Consider the following 25214-nt stretch of genomic DNA (forward strand, 5'->3'; position numbering starts at 1 on the left):
AACTTGGCTATGTCTGGAAAAAAAATATATATATATATTTTAATTATTTCAGTTATTGGTTATAACTTCATCACTGTTTTCTGTTTAGTTTATACAGATTTATATACTACTCTTAGTGAAAACATTTATTACATTTATTTTTGAAGAACTTCCTTAAGTAGAATACTGCAAAAAAATCAGTATAGTTTTCAAGAAATTATTGAACAGTTTTCTCTCAGTATTTAATCAAGGAGGGGAAACTATTTTGCTTTTTCACTCCATGTGCTGATGTGCTTTCTTGGTGTCGGTAGTGAGAAAGGTGATATTGTCAAACATATGCAAACAAAGGTAAGTGTGCCCTGTACAGATGGGGAATCAGAAACTAGATTTTAGTGGGCAAGGTGAACAAAATAAAAAAAAAAAACAAAAAGATGATCGTTGGCCATTTTCAATAGCCCTTTGAGGAGTACCTGTGTAAATTTACTTTTATTATATGCATATACTTTATACATCACCATCATTCATCATCAGCCATTTTCAGTTCACTGCAGGATGAAGACTTCTCCCACAACTTTCTAGTTCCTTCTGTTTTGAGCAATGGCCATCCATTTGCTGCCCACAAACTCTTGAATTTCATCTGTCCATCTTCGTTGTCTTCCAGGTTTTCTTTTAGCCCTTTTTGGGTACCATTCTGTTATTTTCTTAGTCCATCTGTCATCATGTCTTCGAGCTATGTGTCCTGCCCAAGTTAATTTCACTTCTTTAGTTTTGATAAGAATGTTCTTTACATGAATTTGCTGCCTAATCCATGTAAGCAAAGGTAAGTGTGCCCTGTACAGATGGGAATCAAACTAGATTTTAGTAGGCTAAGATCAGGCTGTTGGATAAGAAGTGTTTCTTCTTATCCAACAGCCTGATTCCTAATATAATTCGTTCCATTATTTACTGTGTAGTTTTCAGCTTCTCTTCTATTCTTTTAGTGATTGCCCAAGTTTCACTTCCATAAGTCATGGTGGGTAGTATACATTGGTTCATTATTTTATGTTTCAGACAAATTGGGATATTGTTCCTCAGTATGTGACTATTTCCCTGAATGCTATCCATCCAAAATTTATTCTTCTCTTGACTTCCAGCCATTTATCATTATTACAGCTTATGACTTGTCCAAGATAAGTATATGAATCTACTTTTCAATTTCTGCTCCTTTAATGATTATATCCCTTCCTGTGGCATACTTGTTTATCATTACTTTTGTTTTAGCCATCTCCTTACTAAATCTGCATAATGGATTAAGATTTTACTCTAATTCTTTGGGGGTCATGGCTTTTAATCACAATGTCATCTGCAAATCGTAAATGGTTTAGGTACTCTCCATTCAAATTGGACTCCTTTCTGCGACCAGTCGAATCTTCTGAAAGCTTCTTCAAGTTTTATTCAACTTAGGAGATATTGTTTCCTTGTTGAACTCGTCTCAGTTTTAAATTTGCTACTGTCTTTGTCTAGTCTGATAAAGGAGATAGTGTTCTCATATATTTTCTTCAAAATCCTAATGTATGGAATGTTTGTGCCTTGTCTTTCCAGTGCATGAAACATTGCCTTGTGCTGTTTGGGGTGAAATGCCTTTTCATAATCCAGAAATACCAGACATAATGGTGTTTTTTATTCATTTGCTTTCTCCATTAGCTGTGATATTACATGAAGGTAATCCCTAGTTGAGAATCCTCTCCTAAAGCTATCTTGCTCATTTGGTTGATTCTCATCAAGTATTTTTTCTAATCTGTTAGTAATGACCCTTGTGAGCAACTTGTAGATGTGGGACAACACGCTAATTGGTCTATAATTTTCAATTTATCTCCTTTCTTATACAGCAAAATTATGATTTTATTATTCCACTCCTTGGGCATCATGCCTTTTCTAATGTATTTTGTCAAGGGTCTTGCCAGTTTCTGTGTCATGTCTCTTTCTCCTAATTTTAACAACTCTACAGTAACTTCATCTTCACCTAGGGCTTTTTAATTCTCTACTTTCTTCAGTGCATGGTCTACCACATCAAGGTTGATACAGTTACCACACAATTTTCCAATAATTGGATTCGTTCTTATTCATACAATAGTGGTCCAGACTCATGGACAAATCTTTGTATCTCAACTGGAAGCAACTATTAAACCAGGCAGCATTAAGGCCATGTTTGCACAGGTACATGAAATAAATATTGATGTGAGGCAAAGAAGAACCAGGTACCCAACCTACTCCTCTTTCATCCTCACCTGCCACTCAGAGAAGATATGCTTCGTGCTGAATCTCAGGCTTTGGCCTGGAACCCTTATCAAACCCTTCCTGGATAAGAACCCATGAACTGCAATAAACTACCAACAGCATCATCAACCTCAATGTCAATTAAAGCTTCCAATCCAACCAAATAGGCGCCTCCATAGCCAGGTGGGAAGGAGCAGCAGTGCGTAGCACACGCTTCTTGATTAGACCGGGGTTCGAGCCCGTCACCACCAAATACGGAGGATGCGGAAAGGTCAGGGAATGACCACTGCATATTCCCAGAGCAATATGGCCTTAGTTGCTAATGCTCCTAAAAACCAAATAACTAACCAAAAAAAAAATCCAACCAAATACATGAGAAATCAATAACTCTACCAAGAACAAACTTGCTATCCTTACTATAACTACCCACATACCAATCAATCCAACTTTCAGCCCAGGTGGGAAGGAGCAGCAGTGCGTAGCACACGCTTCTTGATTAGACCGGGGTTCAAGCCCGTCACCACCAAATACGGAGGATGCGGAAATGTCAGGGAATGACCACCGCATATCCCCAGAGCAATATGGCCTTAGTTGCTAATGCTCCTAAAAAAACCAAATAACCAACTTTCAGCAGCTGAATATGATGACAATTCCCCAGGGCTCTGGACCTGCGTTGGATATCCCTGTACACACCACAATGCACAGTAGACCAATAATGCAGACCTTAAAAAGAGACTTGCTGCCCATACAAACTACAGTTACTAAGGCTACCACCATGTCTTTCAAAATGCATGAAGTGTTTGTAACAAACTAGACACTGTTGAACAGCTTCTGCTCTTGAAATCCCTTAATATTCTCTGTATTGCTGAAACATGGCTTGGGAATGGACAGGACTCCCTTGCCAGTGTTACCTCACAGAGTGTGAGGGATTGCAGTATTCTACAATGCCACCCTCTTCTCATTGGTACATTCTGTAATACTCCATTCCCTTGCATTTGAGGTTGTCATGGTCTCCCTCAAGCTGAATACCACTCTGATAGACATAATAACAGTATGTATTCCACCAAGCCCAAACAATAACATCATTGAAGATGTAATCTCCACTAGTTGGTAAATCACCTCCATGCCTCTGCTGCGCACATCATTTGTGGAGATTTCAATTTTCCTAGGTATCAGCCTACTTAATTGCTGCTCCACAAGAGCATCTAATCTCTTAGATTTGATATTCTCCTCAGCACCATGTGACCTCAAAGACAGTGCTAACAATCTTTCAATCCAATCATTAACCCATTGCCCTACTCCTGCACTTAGCCACACCTAACTTCAATATCAAAGATTCCAAAAAGATAAAAGAGATCACAGCAGCACCCAAATTCATTGATCCACCATGATGTCTCGAAGCTGCATCCTCGATTCCCTGGGAAGCTCTCAATAATTGCAATCTCGAGCTAACTGTGGCCTGGATTCGAACTATCACAAGTTATGGTGCAACAAAAACAGTCTACATCACTCCCTGGTCAAGAGCTTGGTGGACACCTGCATTGAACAACAGCTTTCATGAAAAACAAAATCTGCATAAGAGATGGAAAGAGTCGGACACTGTACAAGATCAGCAGATTGCCTTCTCCAGAGTCCAGGCAATGTTCGGCTGCCAGAAATTGTCTGAAATTAAAAAAAAACATTTAAATGCAACCCTGCAAAAAGGCAAATCATTTTATTACTCTCAGTACATAGGAATTATTAAAACACTAGACCTTGAATTGTGGATAAATTACACTGCATGGTTCTGAGAAACACTGTGGCCTCAACATATCCAGGTAACTTACCTGTCAACAATGTCCCAACTGATGTGCTTGCTGTCATTCGCATCACCGTGAAGCAGTTTATAACTGCTATAAATGGACTACTGCCCACCACAACTGCAGGCCCCGACCTTGTGCCACAATTCATGATCAAATGCCTCAGCACATTTATCATTGATCTATTACTATCAATTTTTAACTATGTCTTAACACAGCACTACTTTCTGGAACAGATATGCCGTGAGGCCACATCCTGAATGCCAGCCTGTGGCCATAATTAAACAGTTCAGGCCAATCACTCACTCTTCCAACCTCTTGAAACTCATGAAGAAGACATTGCTCTCAACCATCACCAATCCTCACAAACCCCCGCAAATTCACTATGCCATTCCAGGAAGACCCACAGTCACCAATTTAACATCCATAACCAGCTCCATTCTCAGAGCACTGGAAGCTAAAGCAAAGCTTTCCATCATGTATGTCGACCTGGAAGCTGCCTTTGACTCAATCAGCCCCTCACTTGTTCACCTCCTAGAAAATTACTTCCACATAAAAGGTGACATGTGGTTTATCACAACTCTGCTTTCTGACAGAACTATTTTTCTTACAATGGATCAAGATATAATCTCAAGAAAGATTACTGCAGGAGTTCCCCAAGGCAGAGTCCTCTCTGGAGGATTATTTACTGCAGTTATTATTCCATTTGTGCAACAGACAGACAGACAGACAGACGGACGGACGGACGGACAGGACAGGACAGGACATAATCTGCCATGCCGATGATATTAAGCTACACACTCAGATTAACCCCGGCAAACGTACCCTAAACATCAATAAAAGATCGGTGAAAATTTACATGACTTAGGATCCTATCTCTATCAATTTGAACTACTCATTAACCCTGCCAAATCAGCTCAAGCACTAACCCACTATAGTCCATGCTTCTCTAGACTGTATTCTCATTTCTGTGGTCAATATGCACACAGACTTGGGAGTTGTTTGATTATAAGCAGAGCTTCAACCCTGACATTGATAAGCTAATAACGAACTTCTGCCAAATGCACTGGACTACCAAACAACAACTACCTCACGCAAGGGATCTGGATGTGACTCATCGGTGTGTATACACTTCTATATGCTGTCATGTTATATGCTTAAGAAATTTGGGCGTCTTCAGTCTCCACCAACATCACTCACGTGTACTCTGCCGAACACTGGCCCCTTCATTGGAAGGGGCCAGTGTTCGGCAGACATCGTCATACCCAGCAATGATACAAACATCGTCATACCCAGCAAAGAACCACTGCGATGGCTACCTCACTAAACTTTGGTTGACTGCCACTTCTGGTAATGGAAAAACACCTCATCCTAACTGCCAAAATGATTACTGAAATGATCTTATAGCCAAACATCTGGGAACTGTGTGACTAGAGAATCCCTCAAGTTGGACTGGGGTCAGCTCCTACACTTACAGCCCACCCTAACAGACTAGCCTTTATTTTCTCCCTAGGCAAATGTGCACCACAATCCCAGCAATTGATGACAACCTCTACAAATTTATAAAAGATATCGGAGGCAGTTCCGTGATGGCCTAACCTCAGCCAAGCAAACTGCACATTAAATATGGACAGTTTAATAATGTATGTATAATAATGTATAATGTCTGTATGATGTATTGTAAATAATGTGTAAAACTTATTTTATATTTGGCTCTGGGGGGTGAACCTGAATTGTCATTGTGGGCTCTGTCCCCCAAGGCGATTCCACACAAACCAGTGTGACACCCCTGGTTGCTGCTGTGAAGGGTATATTGCCCACATCACTTTTGTGCATATACAGGGTGTCTCAAAAATACGCGGCATAACTTCAGGAATGAGTTCAGGAATGCAGACAATAAAAATATTTTATATCAACATAGTTCTGGAAATGCTTGGTTTCCGAGTTTTGAAGGTCTGTCTATGTCACTTAACTGTTCGCATCACCTTATAGTAATTGTTCAAAACGTCCACCTTTGCCTGAATATACAGGCCTCACATCAATGTCTCATGGACTCATGAAGACAATGCCAAATTCCTGGTATGTTTCGCATTGTCTTACAACCTGCCACAGTTCGATTGCGGAGAGTTTCCACATCAGTTAGCCGACCGGGCTAGCCGAGTGGGTAAAGTACCTGCCCGGCAACCCAAAGGCCGCGGGTTCGATTCCCACCTCGGGCTTGGATCAAAGTACTGCAAAAACCTTGGGAGGTGCAATATGGCCACAGAAGCCGATGCGCCAACAACTACCAAATCAAAAAAAAAAAAATCACATCAGTTACCGGAGTCGAATACATCAATGACTTTAAATGACCCCACAAGAAGAAATCTAGTGGGTTTAAATCAATGAGCATGGAGGCCAGGCAGTTGGTCCACCCCTCTACTTCAGGAGTCGTAGATCTTGGTTGTCCTCTGTCGGCAGCACGAGGTGTTAAAGGTCCCATGTTCACAAAGGCAGCGATGGATACTTTCAAACGTTTTCCTGTCTGGACATCTTCATTCTGGGAACCTTTCGTGGTACAAATGACGAGCCTCCAGAGCATTGCCATCCACCAAATCGTACATAAAGTGCATATCCACTTGCTCCTGATTTGATTAGATGGTCAGAATGGAAAACCACCAGATTCTGTCAGTACTTTGTGATGAAGGAAATCGCCTGCGGGAGATAAGACATTCCGGTTAATAACTCGGGAATCAAGCATTTCCAGAACTATGTTAATATAAAATATTTTTATTATCTACGTATGAGGAACTCATTCCTGAAGTTATGCCATGTATTTTTGAGACACCCTGTATACACTTCACGCAGTGAGCAAAAGTTTGGATGTGATTCATAATTTTAATTTGTTTTAGTTTTGTAATTTATTTTCACCTTTTATTGTTCATATATCTTTCCTGCCTTATAATCATTTTTCTATTTGTTTATTTAATGCAGTATAATTTTCCTGTCTACCTTCCTCCCCATACAGAATCTATAAGTATAAAAACCAAGTATTGTAATCATAAATTGAATAGCAACTGATTTATGATTAATACAGTGCTTACTACACAACAAGATCTACAGTGGCAAGGTATAACATTGTAGACCTTGCCATTAATCAGTAAACTTAAAGTTAATTCACATGTTGTAAAGATAGTGGATTTTTTTTTTGTTCCTGAAAGTTTTGTGATAGTTTCTTGTGTAGTTTGTTTCTAGCAGACATAACCAACTCAAAATAGACTAAGTGGCTAGATGAGGTATCTCTCGGTTTGAGATAAGTTCTTGGCATATCTCAATGTTGCGCATTTAAAAATTCTGCTCATAACTGTCTAAGATATTGAAAGTGATGCTTTTATTGCGAAATCTTATTTTTATTATTTTTTTTTTTTTTCATATGTTTGAAAATTGCTAGGGTGTCTCATCCACTATGTATACTTAATGGAGAGTTAAGGAGCATAAAATAAAAAAACAGCCTAATAAAAATTATTTTCTGCTTAAAAAATATCACTGCTTAAAAATGTATTGATTAAGGAGTAATTGTTGCTTTTACTCTTTATTACATAGTTTGTCTTTGTGTTATTTATTTTTTTTTATTAGAACAAGAAGCTCTTCCCCTTTTTTGATTGTGCTTACCAAGGTTTTGCAACAGGTGATTTAGAGAGGGATAGTTGGGCAGTCCGATATTTTGTATCTCGTGGTTTTGAAATGCTTTGTGCCCAGTCCTTTGCTAAAAATTTTGGATTATATAGTAAGTATACTTTATTTTTCTGAGCAAATAATCCATAGTTATTGAATAGAACTTAAAAATTACATTGTTTTGAAACTTAAAAATTTGATCCAGTTAAAATGCAACATATTAAATTTAAGAAATATAAATATTAAATGACTACTAAATTAAATCTTGGAAATATTTGGAAAATGTTCTAAAACTTTCAAATAGGTTTCTCTGTTCCTTACTGTAATGCATATGAGCAACAACTGAACAGGCTTACAAGTATTGCAGTTCAGGTGAGTTTTAGACAAAAACAGGTTGCTTGAAATTTAGTACTAATTTAACTAAGGAATTAACATTTTTTTTTTTTTTTTTTTTTTTTCCGGATTCAAATGTAGGCAAAAAGAATGATTTTCTGGTTCAAGCATTATTAGAGATCAGTGGTTAAAAGAATCTACATTAGGATTAAGAGTAATCAGCTTTGAAATCAATTGCTAGAGGTCCATTGAGAAGGCAGCTTTCTCAAAGGATCTTTAGCATAACAGCTTAAAAGTTCATTATTAAAGTCAATGAGAAAGAAAACATGGTATCAATTTTTAATTCTTATAAATAATTTGTCATATTTTTACACTCTAACTGCTGTAGTCTGCATTGCCTGGTTGGAGTGTTAATGGGTTGTGATGTTTCTGCATTGCAGGCATTAGTCAGCTGTGGTGTCATTTGACAGTGGCCTGCATTCGCAATCTGTGTCAGATGCTGCATATCCCCATTCCAGCATTCTAGATTTACAACTGCATTTGTCTGTGTTCAAGAGACGTTATGCCTAGATTTGCATAAAGATGCTCCAATGCAAAAGTCCTCGTTGGCCCTAATAAAGTGGATAAGCAGTATACTTTATCCCTGTACCTTAATATTAATTCCAAATAAATATTCTAGAAATAAAAGAGAAATTAACTCTTTCTCATCTATAAGCCAGTGGGGTTTAATCTTTAACTAGTGCAATGCAATTTCTCAAACTGCAAAACATTTAAATTTCCCACTTGTGACAGTTTTTTTTACTAATTGGCATTCAGTCCCTTTCTTCCATCTGTTCAATAGTATTCTTACAAATTTGTGACCTGCTGACACAAATTTGACTTGTTTTTGTGCAATTAATTTTTAAATTCTATTTGCTGTCTGACAGGCTGCACTGTGCTATTTATGTAAGACTTTTCAGTATATATTCAATGTGTAATTAATTTTTTATTTTGTAAATAATTTTTCCTTATTACACTTATTTCCATTTCTATTTTTTACACACTGATATTTGATCTTTTAGGTTTTGATAAAACTAATAAAGTTTCAAAATTTTTAATAATTTAATAATTTTCTATAGCAGTTAATTGTTGTTATAATATGTTGCAAATATATTCTTGTTGTATTGAAACTTTTTTTTTTAAAAATCCTGCATGCATCAATTGAAAAAAACTAGAGGTCTGTGAGATGGCACTGTGCCACTAATGCAACAAAAATCATAATGTGTGAGTTTAAAGTTAAACATCTGGATATACAATTTAACTGACCTGGTTATATTTCCTTAACTTAAAGGTAATAGTTGGTTTTACGTCGCATTTTAGGGCAAAAGCCTCAAGTTGCATAGTGAGTTAACATGCTTCACCATAGGAGAATAGTCTTCTCCTGTGGTCAAGAGTTACTTATTTGAGGTAGTGCGGTATCATGACAACTCATTGTGAAGATATTTACAATATGAAATATTCATAATGATGCCAATCTTATAACTATTTAGTAGTTAGCTGCGAGCAGATCTGATGCATTTGCACTAACTTGTAAGCATGTTAACTCACTATGCAACTTGAGGTTTTTGCCCTAAAATGCCATGTAATTCAAATTACTACACACCATGAGGCATCTCTCATATTTTGGAGTTATACTTCGTAATTGCCTTGCCATCATTGCAACACCAGGGTGCCTGCCCACCCACCGAAGAGGAGCCAATCAGCTCTGAAATGGTGCTATCAGTGGGGCCTGATGGACACTGAGTTTCCTCGAATAGGTAACAGCAGTCTTCTCTACTGGGGAAGCGTTGCCTATTCGAGGAATATATGAGCTTTGTGTGTGAGTTGAAGGAGCTGAGTTTCGTCGAATAGGTAACAACAGTCTTCTCTACTGGGGAAGTGTTGCCTATTCGAGGATTATATGAGCTTTGAGTGTGAGTCGAAGCAGCAACTGTCCCTTTCTTCCTTCTACAGCATTTCCTTCCTCTACCCCTCCTACTATCACCTTCCTACGTCTTTATCTCTTTTCTAAGTCTAATAGGGATAGTATGAGGATAACAGAGAACTTTATCCCATACCATATTTCAAAACGTTGCTATCTGGGTAGTGGCATCTGCTGAGAATAAGTAACAACAGTCTTCTCCTATGGTGAAGAGTTACTTATTTTAGGTAGTGCAATATCATGGCAACTCTTTGTGAAGGTATTCACAATATGAGATATACATAATGATGCGAATCTTATAACTATTTAGTAGTTAGTTGCGAGCAGATCTGATGCATTTGCACTAACTTGTAAGCATAGTTGGTTTTACTTAATAGAAATTTTTAATTTTACCTAAAACTTAGTAAAATTATCATGTCTTATAATTCTGTGTTATTATGGTTGTCTTTGTATTACAGGATCTATGTCACTATGTGTATGATATAGGATCTGCATTTTTCTTGTACAGCTACTAAACTATGCAATCTGCACTGATGCACTTCCATTTTTTATAGAAAACCAACGACATAATACTACAATAAACTGGTAAATGGATGCAAATCAATATTAATTGCATCTTTTAAATGCTTAAAATGTGACAAAATGTTAAGTACAAAAGGGACCTTATTAATAGAAAATTTCTTCTTAGCTTATTTTATCTTTAATAAAAATTTAAGTTCCCTTTTGAAATTAAACTAAAATACTTAAAATATAAGACTGTCATTAATTAACTTGTTAATTAATGAGTATGGAGTGGATAATAAAAGATCACCTTTCTCCTAGGTTTAAAATTTTATTCCTCCTCACAATATGCTCAAGCCTTTTCATTGTTCAGTCAAAGTTACATTGTTCTAAGGAGGTTTGTTTCTCAATAATCAGTATATACTGTTGTCTCAGAATCATAAAAGTCTTAAGAATGCAAAGTAAAATATTAGATTCACTAAATCAAATAAATTATACATGTTTAAAGGAAGAAATTATTGTTTACATAAATATAAACATCAGTTTGTACATGAATATTTATAGCATGATTTGCTAAGCATCCCAATTGAGATATTAAATAGACTTTGGTGGGCCTAGCTAGCCATTAGCATTACAAATGAGTAAATTTAATGAATTTCATATAAATAAATATCAAATTCAGTCTTTGTTCTGCAATATCAACCATGGGTTATAAAAGTCACGGCAAACAAAAGTAATTTTATATATCTCTATGTTTTTTTGACAATCGTTAAGTTTTTCACGGAACAGTTATAATTTTGTTTTGTTTTCTTTTTTTTTTTGATGATGATGCTTTGATTCCATAGCTAGCTTTTCCCCTCAACTAATCTCAGGTGAAAGCCAGCACGAGAATGTACAGGGTGTCTGAAAAGTCTGGAACCAATGGTAAAAATAAACATTATGCAATTGGAGTGCATCATTGGCTTGATGACATGTTTCCTCATCGATGGATTGGGAGGAGAGGACCAGTGGAGTGAGCACCATGACCACCTGACCTTAACCCGCTGGACTTTGCATTTTGGGGATTTCTGAAGGTACTGGTGTATGCTGTAAAAATCCGAGATCTTCATTATCTTAGGGAGAGAATTACCAAGGCTTATTGTTGGCGCCTCCATAGCCAGGTGGGCAGGAGCAGCAGTGCATAGCACATGCTTCTTGATTAGACTGGGGTTCGAGCTCATGACCACCAAATACGGAGCATGCGGAAAGGTCAGGGAATGACCACCGCATATCCTCGGAGAAATATGGCCTTAGTTGCTAATGCTCCTAAAAACCAAATAACAACAACAACCAAGGCTTGTGCTGCTGTAAATCCCAATATGCTGAGAAGAATCCAAACAAACATGGTACACTGGCTGAAAAAATACGTGAAGAATCAGGGTGAACACGTTGAACACATATTGTAATTGTGAGAGTAAACATATGTAGTGTAAATCCCATTGGTTTCATACTTTTCGGGCACTCTATAGAATATATCCTATGGGCTATAGGGTATACTCTAAACTATAAATTTTGGTTATTCCATGTCGCTTCCTCTAATAAAGATAGAAATAGTTTTCTGATAATCACTGACAGACTAGCACAAGAAATTGGCCCTGGTATTTAAAGTAAACTGATCGGTAATGGAAGATAATGTGACCTTAGCTATAATATTTTTTTTTTCATTGGTGAAAAATGCTATTTTTATTTTATTTATTTCTTCTTTTATTTTCTGAATCTTTCCAAATATCTCCCTCTGATAAAGTAGAAGCAGTGGATTTCCATCCAAAAAAGTAGAAACAGTACTCTGTTAAAGCCAAGTTGGAGGGGTTTACATAAATCAAATGATAATAACATATGAAATAAGTAAGTGTGGTTTAACTGTGGAGGAGTAAAATAAGATAAAAATGAAAAAAATTCACTGACACTGGGGATAAAAAGTCTGTAAAAGTTAAGTTCGATGTCAGTGGATCTAAAATAGTTTTTCTATATACTTTGTTGTGATGCCAGACATCGGAGTCAAAATTGAAACAGGGAGCCAGCTTGATGAAGTTGTTGATGAATGAAGAATAAAATCTGTTTATTCTGGATAGTTTATGCTGAAGTATGTGAAAAAAATGTAGCTGTGATAGTTTTTGGGTGGAATTTGCCACCTTGGCCAGTAATCAGAAGTACAAAATACTGAATAGCTTTTGTTACCAGCAAACGGTAAAAAAAAAAAAAGGTAAAGTGCAGCCATTATCACCCCACTGCAGGATGGAAGCCTCCTCAATAATTCATGCTGAGGGAAATGGACCATAATCTGCCATGCTGGTCCAGTGCGGGTTGGCAGATCGACCGTATTCAGCAGTCAGGGGCTTGAACCCCGGTCTACTCAAAGAGCATGTGCTACTGCACTCCCGCTCCTGACCACTCGGCTACGGAAGCCACCAGCAAACAGTAACAGGTATTATTTCGGTTTATTGGTACAGTTGATGTTGAGATGACATCAATGCAATGTCACAAATTCTTCCATTCCTATTCCCCCTCCACATATACAAACACAGCTATATGCTTACAGCTAGCTGTGGTTCACTTTCCTGCATAACAGGTTGGGTTCCAAACATTACAGGGCCCTGATATATACAGAAGGGGTTCAAAAAAAAATTTGTATTCACCCAGAAGTTGTGATAGAAAGATGAAATTTTTTTTCTTTTGTGTGCTACCTCGAAATCTGTATAGCAGCCATACAAATTTTGGTTTTGATCTGAAAGTTCATTTTTTTTTTCTTTGCAGTGCTAAATGAAGTGTCATAATGGATAAACTGGAACACAGATCGGTGATTTAGTTTCCCTTTCTGCAAGAGTAAACTTGCAGAAACCCAAAACACTCAAAACAGTCCATGAAGAAATGGTTGCAGTTTATTGTTGTTGTGGTTTGTTATTTGGTTTAGCTGTTGTTCCGTTTAGTTTGGTTTAGCTGTTGTTGAAAAAAAGTAGGGTAGAGTGGAGTTACTAGCTCCTCTAATCTGGAGTCAATTGCCCTCCTCTGATATCTTCTCATTCCCTTTCTTTCCTCTTATAATTATATATAATCAGTTCTCAATCAGCAAGTTATTTTGAATCTAGGCCTTTTCCACTCAGTGTGGGTAGGATTGTGCTTATTGAGAATGCTCACAGTAGTACAGTGCATATAACCATAATCCTCCTCAAATTGAATGTGAAAAGCCCAGATTCAAATCCTGTCAAGGTCGAAAGGTGGTTGTAATATGACAGCTTTTTTATCCATTGTTGTATAATGATTAAGTAATTTAATGATAAGAAAATAAATTAAAATAAAAAAAGATATTATGTAATTGATTAAAGTTGGGGGAAAGTTGTTCAGATGCATATGTTTATATAATAATAATTACAGAATAATGTTCTGTCCTACTTATTTTTTTAGCAATTATGTTCCTTTTTTCTAAAAAAGAGATCTGGTTTGCAAGCTTTTTTTCATGCAGAAACATTCATTTAGCAGTTATTTCTTGCTGGTTTTTCAAACACATTGAATAACACCAAAATTTATATTGTTTTCTTCAGTATGCAAATAACCAACATTTTACATTCAACATAAATGGGAATGGTAGGATGTGGTTTACCAAGATCATCAATAGAAGAGTTAAAAGAAAAGTAGGATGTTAGAAGGTCAGCTTTATCCTTAGTGAGGTGGCAATGGAACAGCCTGGTTTTGACAAAGGTGGGAATAGAGATGATAAAAAGTTGTGACCAGAACACTTGACTACCATTTGTACAAGAAGCAATTTTTCTACTCTTAGCCTGTTCAAAATCTAGTTTAGACTGATTAATAACCGCTTTGCAATTGTTGCGAGTTTTGGTGTAGGCAGAAAATGATCCTGAATATTTGGATGCAAGCCAATTCCAATGTGCAGCATTCTTATTATGAACAGCTTTAGCACATTTATTGAAAAACCAAGGTTTAGATAAAGGATGAGATTTTAAAGTGGAGTGTGGAATAAAGGATTTCATCCCTGCAAGAATAATATCACTGACATTTTTTTTATTTCACATTTAACTCAAACCTTTGAGGATAGAAATGCTGCTCATTATAGCTCAGTGTTTAGTTATTCATAATTTCATTTGCAAGCTTTCTTCTTCTTTTTTTTTTTTTTTTTATTCAGTGTTATTCATCCTCTTTTCTTTCTGGTTAGAGTAAGTAGTGATTTTTATGTGTGTGCGTGTGTACATTCAACATGGCATCAGTAAATTACATTAGTGACAGTATTGTAACTATTAGGTTAATACTACATTTACCATGTTTATACAGTAATACTCAAGATAAGTTTAGTTTAATTTAACAAAATCTTTTAAAAACATTGCATTCTTTCTAAGCAAAAAAAAAAAAAAAAAAAAAGATTGAAGGTGCCAAAAAAGTAAGAATAATACATTAAGTATGCAGGTTTTAAACTTAGATATACACATTGCAAAAAAAGCACGCTGAAAATATTCGTGTATGTGCTCGTATTACCACCATAAAATCCTTGCATTTCCTGCATTCATATATTATTTCTGATGCTTGGACTCTTAACAGAACTAATGTAATATTGTTAAAATTACTGACAGTTATTCTAATTCTTACTCTTTTCTGCTTAATCCTTCCTCCCCCTTTTCCAACATTCTGACAGCAATGACTTATACCATGTTTACTCTTAGATAATATCCTAATACCCATTCCCAACAGCAATATTATCCTTTGCTGCTTCCCTCACCATTACTGAAAGAAGATAATAGAAAAACTCTGCTTAGCTTTAAAGTGATTAATCATTATTATATAAATAATGAATACTTATATTTTTAATGCATTTCATTTTTTGATATAGCCCAGTGGTCAAGTGCAGAAAAGCCATGAGTTAGGGTTGAATTTGAAAGTGTCTGCAATTCTGCCCAGACACGATAGGAGGGAGAGTATGATGAGAGCCTTGTCAATCAATTTAGCCCTGGAGAGATTGTGCAAGGCTCAAGGGGGATAGAATTTTTCTCAGCCTGCTCTGTGCTTGTTAACAGGAGAGACTGCTTCTACAGGGATGGGATACACTTAAATAGAAAGGGTGCAGGAATATTTGCTGATGCTATTGAGGCAGTGTTAGGTGGGTCGGAAAACTGCTGGCTTGGGGGGGGATACACAGACTAATAGATTAACAGTAGCCGCTGGCAGAGGTGAAAGTGATTCTTGCACTGCTTCTATAGAAATGCAATTGAGTAGTAGCCTGGAAAGCAAGGCAATGGGGATTTCCAGGACTGCTAGGAGTCATAGTGGAACAAGTAAATACATGGGCTGTGTTAGGGTAACTAAGAGTAGAAACAGGTGCATGTATATTTACATGTACGCCAATGCTAGGAGTATAGTTAATAAATTCAATGAGCTTGAGGTGCTAGTCAAGGCATCAAAGTCAGATATTGTTGGGATACCAGAGATGCAGTGTCACACAGACATAAGCAGTGCAGAATTGGAATTTAGGGAGTACAATGTGTACAGAAATGATAGACAGGACAGGAAGGGAGGAGGGGTTATGCTGTTAGTTAAAAAACACATAAAATCTAAGGAAGTGCATTCAGTTGATGTTGGTGGATAATGCAATATTGAGTCTGTTTGGTGTGACATAAGCACTGCGAAAGGAAAAATGAGAGTAGGTGTGTGTTATGAGCCTAATGAATCTGATGAGTATAATGAGCAATTGTGCAGAGAAATAGAGTGGGCCAGTAAATCAGAGTGTCTTATAATGGGGAATTTTAATTTCCCAGAGATTGACTGGAATTTGTGGGTTGGTCACTCACACACTAGCAAGGCTTTTGTGGATTTATTGGATGAATGTTTTCTAAAGCATGTACGCCACTAGGAGGCAACTAGAGGGAGTAATGCTCTTGATCTGATTATCAGTTGTTATTCTTCATGCATTAAGAATCTGCAGATAAAGAAACCACTATGTGGCAGTGATCACAGTGTGCTGAAGTGGGATTTACTCAAAGAGGTAACTACCATTAAGGATAAAGGGAAGGGTTTTTGCTTTCGTAAAGGTGACTACAGTGGTCTGAGACAGTATTTAAATTCTATACGGTGGGACCAACTGAAGATGTTACCAACAGCAAATTCAAAATGGGAAGCATTCAAAAGTTGGTGTGAAAAGTCTAGTAGCTTGGAAGCTACTGGGCTTTTTATACCAACTACGAAATATTGTTCAAGATTTAGGCCTAAATGGATGTCAGATGAACTAATTAGACATGTGACATGAGAAGAAAAATGCATGGGATACATATAAAATAACAGGTGACACAGACACCTATGATAGATATAAGCTGGTCTGTAACCAAGTCACAAAGGAGGTTAGGCAGGCAAAGGCAGATTACGAGAAATATTTGGCAAAGGATGCAAAGAAAAATAGCAAAGGGTTCTTTACTAATATAAACTCTAGAAGGAAGGGCATGAATCAGATTAGTCCACTTGATATCGATGGTTCAACTGTTGATGATCCTGCCCAGGTAGCTAACAAAATAAATTAATATTTTGCATCTACATTCACACATGAGGAGTTATTCAAGGAGGGGAATGCCAGAGGTGTATTCAACTCTGGCAGTAAGCTAGATAATCTTGTAATAACTGAGAGTAAAGTGGGGGAGAAATTGTCAAAGATAAACATAAGAAAGGCACCTGGGGTGGATGGAATCTATCCAGTTATATTAAAGGAGGTGGAAAAGGAAGTAAGCAAACCCTTAGCCATAATTATGAGAGCTTCCCTGGACTCAGGGGAGGTACTCATGGACTGGAGATCTGCAAATGTGACCCCAATCCTCAAAGGAGGATCAAAGGGAGGCACAGGTAATTACAGACCTGTTAGTTTAACTTCTGTTCCAGGGAAATTAATGGAGGCACTGGTTAAAGAAGCATTGCAGGATCATCTAGACAAGACTTCAGTTATAGCTCGGACACAGCATGGGTTTGTTAAGGGGAAGTCTTGTCTCACCAATTTGATTGGATACTATGATGTGGTCACAAAGCAACTGGATGCAAAGAATAACTTTGATATTATATATTTGGATCTTAGAAAGGCCTTTGATACTGTTGCACATGGAAGACTGCTGCACAAATTGGAGCAGTGTAGCATTGGAGGCAAATTGCTGCTATGGATAATGGAATGGTTGAGTGGGACAAGACAGCGAGTGGTAATCAATGGACACTGCTCTTCATGGACTAATGTTATTAGTGGAGTCCCTCAGGGTTCAGTTTTGGGTCCATTACTGTTTTCTGTATTTATAAATGATATTGATGATGTTAAATCAAGCTTAATGTCCAAGTTTGCAGACGATACGAAGGGTGGCAGGGTTGCTAAGGACACTAATGACAGTACGCTGCTGCAACAGGATCTAGAAAAGTTGAGCAGGTGGGCTGTGAGGTGGCAAATGAACTTTAACATTGACAAATGTAAAGTACTACATATGGAAAGCAGTAACCCCTGAATAAAGTATCAACTCTGTGGTACTACACTGACAGTGGTAGAGAATGAAAAGAACCTGGGGGTAATTGTGCAGGCAGATATGAAGTTTTCTGAGCAGTGCAGACAGTTTACATAGTAGCTCATGGTGTCTTGTCAATGATATACAGGAATTTTTCTAGCAGGGATAAGGAGGTGATTATCCCCTTGTATAAGGCAATGGTCAGGCCACACCTTGAGTACTGTATACAGGTCTGGAGGCCTCATTTTAAGAAGGATGTAGGGCTGTTGGAACAAGTACAGAGAAGGGCAACAAGATTAGTGAATGGAACAAAGGGTTGCTCTTACGAAGATAGGCTTAAGTTTTTCAAATTAAGTGTCTGGAGACTAGGCACCTGCGAGGTGATCTGATTGAGGTGTATAAAGCCTTGAATGGTTTGAGCATGCTCAATGCTGATGGGATTCTTCCTCTTGCTCAGAATAATCGCCCTGAGAGGGCATAAATTCAAATTGAGGAAAGACAGTTGTAGGATAGATGTGCGGAAGTTTGCCTTTAGACAGTGGGTGGTTGATTGCTGGAACAAACTTCCATCTGTCATTGTAGAAGTTGATAGTTTAAATAGATTCAAGGCAGAACTAGACAAACATTTGGAGCGAGTGGATGGGTGAAATTAGTTTTTTTTTTTTTTTTTTGGCTGCTGCTATATAAGCTTGCCTTCTTGCAGCATGTGCCTTTGCTAATGTAAGAATGCAAAAGCATGGGAATTTAAATGGATTGTGGTCTGAACCTACATGATTGTTAAATGTGGTTTCTTATTTTATTCATTGTCAAAATGAGTAATTGTAAACTCCTGTGACCTAGAAGTCATTCTAGGCTACAAACAGGTATTTGTGGTCTTAGTTCAAATCTTTTATTTCATCAGTTTTATGTTTTAAGTTTCAGTTCATGATTTCATCAGAACATAAGTAAGTGCATAATGATGAAATATTTATATTGATAAAAATTCTATATAAGTTTTTATATTACTTTTTGATGCCTATAAAAGAAAGCTCCATCTAATAATATGACTACGTTGATACATTTGAAATTTAGCAGTATAACAGAAACTATTAATCAATTACTAGTGTAAGCTGTTTCAAAATTAACTATTTAATAATTTGCACCACAAACTAAAATTACTGATAAAATCTGGCTTACTCCTGATTTCTGTTTTGTGTAATTGACTCCTAAAAGATTACTAGCAACATATTTTTCTAAAGGAATACATATTCTAAACCATGTAACTCCCATTTACATGAAGGTATTACTACTGACATATCTTATGCAGCCATAATAAATATCTAATATTTCCACACCTGTTAAATTTCTATATTTGATTTATTTAATGTAATCTATATAACTTTACCCTCTAGCCCATTTTTCTACCAACTTAGTTTTTTATTTACTATGTCAATTATACACAACTGACTGCTGACAGGTTTACAGACTTTATAATCAAAGCCACAATTATATTTCATCTTTTTTTTTTTCTTCTAAGGCCAAATAACAATTTCACTTCAAAATAAATCAGAGATAAATAAGTTCTCTTTAACGTTAATAAACAGAATCTAATTGCTAATCTTATTAATAGTCATCAGTGGTTAATTTAATCTCCATATTTTACAAGTAGGACTAGCCTTGAGTTGCATGAGTTGCTCTGCACTGTATATACCAAATAAGTAGCCATTATGGAAAATACTTCTCTTCTGGAGCAGCACTTTTTATTTGAAGTGCATAATGCAATACCAAAGCAGTTCATGGTGAAGTGCCTTCACAATAATGTACAATCAGTGTAATAATTTTGTAGCTCCCATATTTTGAGACCTTTTGCTGTAAGTTCATTGAGATGAAATTTCACCAGTAATGGCAGATTATGGGCAAGGGAATTTTATTTTAACTTTAATCTTTTTACAGTATCCTTTCTGAATAAATTAACATGTAATGGTTCAGTCTTAACACAACATTCAGGACAGACTCAACACAGGGAGGTCCCTTTGCTTAATCTGTTTCATCAGTAATATAGTGATGCATATCTGGTACGATATTAAATATTTTGCTAATTCACATAGTATTTTTAGATAACTCTGGAATGTTTAACACATAATATTCTAAAATAAATGTCATTTAGTTATTGAAATGAATAATGCAGATAATTTTGAATGATTTGTTGTATTCAACGATGTTGACATTAATCACTTTGGTTGTGAAAAAGTTTAGAAAAATATTAGAGAAATTAGTCATACCTTTAACTAAATGATTTAGTATAGAATTAATCATGTTAAATGAACAAAAATTTCACACAATATATACACTGTTCTTTATTAAATACAAAAGTTTCTGTAAAGCATTTGACCACTGACTGCAGCAGTTTGGTTAAAATTTTTGATTGCAATTAAAAGTAACAAGCTTATCATATTGGAAATGAAAACTGAATATAAAGAATACTGAAAAATTGTATAAAACGCTGATATAAATTACTGTTTTCCCCCTTAGATGAACGTACTGGCAACTTGACAGTGATATTCAAGGATGGCACACCTATTGTGAATTCTCGTGCCCAGATTACTCTTTTGGTGAGAGGCAATTATTCTAATCCACCTTGCCATGGTGCCCGCATTGTTCAGAGGGTGTTAACTACACCAGATCTGTTTGAAGAATGGTAAAGTGAACAATAATTTTAATATTATGTATTTATAGTTTTAAGTGTTCACATTCAAAGTCTTAGAATCTTAGTTTTCTTATGTTTTTAAATGAGCTTTCAAAGTATAAAACCTTCAGTAAATATAACTTTAAATTTACCTCTTATAAACCTGAATTGTGATTTGTGTGCAAATTAAAGTCCTTTACAGCTTGAGAAATGACACACTACATTCATTTTCTGTCTTTACCCCTGTGTTAATAAACAGAGCTTGGTCATATGGCTCTTTAGAAATTATTACATTATCCACAAGTAAACCTAAAGTAACTAAACGTAATTATTATTATTTTTAACTGATTAAAGTTTTTACATTTTTATTCACACCATCCTTACAGTACAAAAAAAATCAGTCTTCTACAACCAGATTTACAACGCTATGAAATATAGCCACTCACAAGGAGATATAGCAGCAGCATTACAATATTTAACTAAAACCTTTGCCAAAAGAAAATCCCCAACATAATTAATACAAAATACTATATCTGAAGTAAGAAATAAAATAAAATAAATAATCCTCCCATTAATAAAATGAACAATAGCTATGCACAATATACCAAAGTCACACTTCCATATCGTAGCCAGTTTGCTTGACAACTCCATAATGTCTTTTCAGGCACTGATATTACACTAGTATATTCTTCATACAATAAATTAGGGACATTCTTCAATAGTTACAAAGAAACATACAAGTACAATATTCAGGACACAAATGATATAATATATCTTATTAAATGCCAGAAAATCTGCAATGTGTGTTATATATGTAGCACAACCGCCAAATATAGATCATCCAAAATAGCAAACACCAGAGCATATTGTCATAATAAAAGTTTATAATCAAACTACTCCATAACTGAACTTAGCCAGCATGCACAATCTTTCATTCACACCCCATTAATAGATTCAGCAATAACCCTAATCAGATTAAATTACAAATTACTTGAATATGACGCTTTAGTCATAGAATTGTTTCAACAGAACACATCGTATGAAGTTTTAAACGCCAAACTACCAGCAAACCTTTTGCCAATATGGCACTTAACATGGGTTAAGTTGCCCAAACGTGATACAGTAGTGCATCGTTGGAGTTAAAAAATCACTATAAAGTCAGCTACATTCTTCTATTACTACAGTAATCAACTGACAATGATAATGTCAGAAGTCTTGCATCGGGACTTTTGGTTTTTAACATGCAATTTCAAATTCCTCTTTTATAGACGACAACCTGGGAAAACGTTGTGCACTTCTTTCTCCTTAGGGCATGTTTTTAAATAGTTTAATCTTAATTCTTTTTACTTTTTGCCTTCTATGAATGCAAATTTTTAATTACAAATTTTGAGGTAAGTACTGCAACAATAAGCCATTGGTAAATAATTTAATGAGAAACTAACAGCACTTTAAGCCCCTAGCTAATTAACACAATTGTCAGTTTAACTGAGTAACTTCACCCAGTAGGTGAATCTATTGTTTATTGAAAGTTTGCCTACTTTGTGATGATATTCAGTTACAAATGATATCAGTGATTTTAGGTCAACGTGTGAATAATGTAGTTGTTTCTAAAGAGCCACAAGCCCAAACTCTCACTGTTACAGAAGGGCAACATTGTACCATCCCTCTGCAGTAAAGACAGAAAAATGAATGCAGTGTGAGTATTTTCTCTCATATTATTTTAATACCCTCATTGAAACAGTACCTTGCATCTATTTATTTGATTAATGTAGTAGGTCTATTCTGCTTGCAAATAGAGATTTTGTTTTCACATAACAAAAGTTGTATTTACAATCAAAAGTTTTTTTTTCCTTCCAAACAGTGCTTAGTTCCTTGGTACAAGGTCTTTAAATTGAGGCTACCTGTTGTCTTTTGGTGGAACCACATAGTTCTGAAACTAGTCACACCAGTGACTTAGTTCTTAATAAATAATAGATTCACCTGCTGGGTGATATTACCGTATTTCCCCATGTATAAGACGCACCTTTTTTCGAAAAATTTGGGGTCTAAAAACTGGGTGCATCTTATACAGTGGTTGTAGATTTTTTTACCTGCATTTCCCACTTTTTCGCGCTTGTTGTCTTTGCGCTCATTGTTTCACACTTGTTACCGGTATATTAGGTTACGTTTTGCCACGTTCTGCCCAGAAATGGCTCAGAAAAGATTTTCGTACAGTGCTGAATTCAAGTTAAAAGTGATCCAGTTTGCAAAAGTGAATGGAAATCGTGCTGTTGAACATAAGTTTGGTCCTCCTCCAACTGAGAAAACAATCCGAGACTGGCTACGGGAAGAAGAAACCCTACTGAAAACACCACAGCAGAAGAAGGCCATGAGAGGCAAGTCAGCAAAATGGCCTGATTTAGAGAGTGGATTGAAGAGCAAAGGGCAATTGGAATTCCTGTGTTCATAAAGATGGTTCAGCATGAGGCAAGAAGAATTGCTGATGAAAAAGAAGTTACTGATTTCAAAGGAGGACACAATTGATTCTTTGGGTTCATGAAGTGGAATGGACTAAGCATGCGTACATGCACCAGACTTGCCCAAAAGATGCCTGAAAGCTATGAACAGAAGGTCCTTGAATTTCATCGTTTTGTTATTTAATGTCGGAAGACACATCAGTTTGAGTTGGGACAGATTGCAAATATGGACGAAGTCCCCCTTCAATTTGATGTCCCAAGTAACAGAATTGTTGATAAGAAGGAAGTGAAAACTGTAACTGTGAAGACAAGTGGACATGAAAAGAGCCATTATACAGTTGTTCTAGCTTGTTGTGCCGACAGAACCAAGCTGCCTCCTATGCTGATTTTCAAACGCAAAACAATGCCAAAATAAGACATTCCTCGAGGAGTGATTGTCCACGTTCATGACAAGGGTTGGATGGATCAGGATGGGATGAAGATCTGGTTTGAGAAAATTTGGAGCAGGAGACCAGGCTCTTACGCAAACTTGCCCTATTGGTGCTTGATCAGTTCAGGGCACACATAACAAAAAATACAAAGAAGATTGCTGCAGAGCAAAAAACAAAACTTGCCATCATACCTGGAGGCTTGACATCCCAGCTCCAACCACTTAATGTCAGGGCGCCTCCGTAGCCAGGTGGGAAGGAGCAGCAGTGCGTAGCACACGCTTCTTGATTAGCCCGGGGTTCGAGCCCGTCACTACCAAATACGGAGGATGCGGAAAGGTCAGGGAATGACCACCGCATATTCCCGGAGCAATATGGCCTTAGTTGCTAATGCTCCTAAAAACCAAATAACAAACAAACAACAAACTTAATGTCAGCATTAACAAACCCTTCAAAGCTGCCATGAGAGATGAATGGAACCAATGGATGAAGTCTTCTTGGGACAATTTGACACCAGCAGAAAGAGTGAAGAAACCAACTATAGGAGAAGTTTGTGCCTGGGTGAAAAGATCCTGGGATAATATCAAGATTGAGATCGTTGTCAAGTCATTTAAGAAATGTGGCATTTCAAATGCCATAGATGGAACTAAGGACGAGGCAATATATGAAGACAGTGATTCGTCATCAGACACAGATGAGGACAAGCTAATGGATGGGAGTTTTGACAGTGATGAGGAGTTGTATGAATTTTATGATGAATAAAACTTGAGTTCAATAACTTTATGTAATACATTTTTTTCAAATTTCTGGCCCCAAAATTAAGGTGCATCTTATAATGGGGAAATACGGTATTCAACAAAAAATTATGTTAGTTAGTTTACAAGACTCATGGATAACAAAGTCATTTCTAAAGAGCCATAAGCCCAAGCTCTGTCACTATCACAGGCTTGAAAAATGAACACAGCCAGAGCATTTTCTCTCAAACTATTTTCAATGTCTGCATCGAAACAGTAACCTGCTTCTGTATGCTTGATTAAAGTCCTTTTATGGTTAGTTTTAAAATAGTTATGTGTATTATATGTGAGATATGTGTAAACTGTTGGACCAAAACATTTAGTCTTAAATGCTAATTGATACACTTTGTGCACCACAATAGTAACTCTGAATGGAAATAACTCATGAAGTAAACAACTCATTTGAAGTCCTGATTAGGGGAACTAACCATGACTTTAAATGAGTTATTAACAAAAAAGATATCTGCTTCACACTATGTTAAAAAAAAAAAAAAAAAAGAAAAGAAAAAGCACTGAAATCATTCTTACGCAGGTCTGATTTTTCCATGTGATTTTCCTCTTTACTGTAAATACAGGTAAACTCCAATACTGTGCACTTCTTTAGAACACAATATCCACTTTCACTCAGTGGATCTCATTTTAATATTTATAATGCATGCGAGTGCTTGCTATTACACTGTGGCTCCATGCTAATCTAATTTATCTAATGCTCTTAGTTTTAACAAGTACAGTGCTCAAATTTTTGCAAAACGTTTACATTCAACAACACCCACATGTTGGATGTACTGCAAAGCTATGTTTCTTTGTTAGATAAATAACATGTGGTATATGGTATTTACACCACATGGGTAGAGTGGCAAGTTAAAGTTAGTTTTAATTTATTC

At 36.4% G+C, this 25214-nt stretch overlaps 1 protein-coding gene across 1 annotated transcript in view; it reads left to right on the forward strand.

Annotated features, from left to right (window-relative positions):
• Got1 (Glutamate oxaloacetate transaminase 1) overlaps window positions 1-25214 on the forward strand; it is an 88481-nt gene that overhangs the window by 43559 nt on the left and 19708 nt on the right. The window contains exons 6-7 of the mRNA XM_090368716.1: window positions 7650-7800; window positions 20499-20664. Coding sequence (XP_090224842.1) covers window positions 7650-7800; window positions 20499-20664 — 317 coding nt within the window. The remainder of the gene's footprint in view (window positions 1-7649; window positions 7801-20498; window positions 20665-25214) is intronic.

This window comes from Mastigoproctus giganteus, chromosome 2 (genome assembly GCF_048544385.1).
Source record: "Mastigoproctus giganteus isolate SK-2022 chromosome 2, ASM4854438v1, whole genome shotgun sequence".
Taxonomy (NCBI): domain Eukaryota; kingdom Metazoa; phylum Arthropoda; class Arachnida; order Uropygi; family Thelyphonidae; genus Mastigoproctus; species Mastigoproctus giganteus.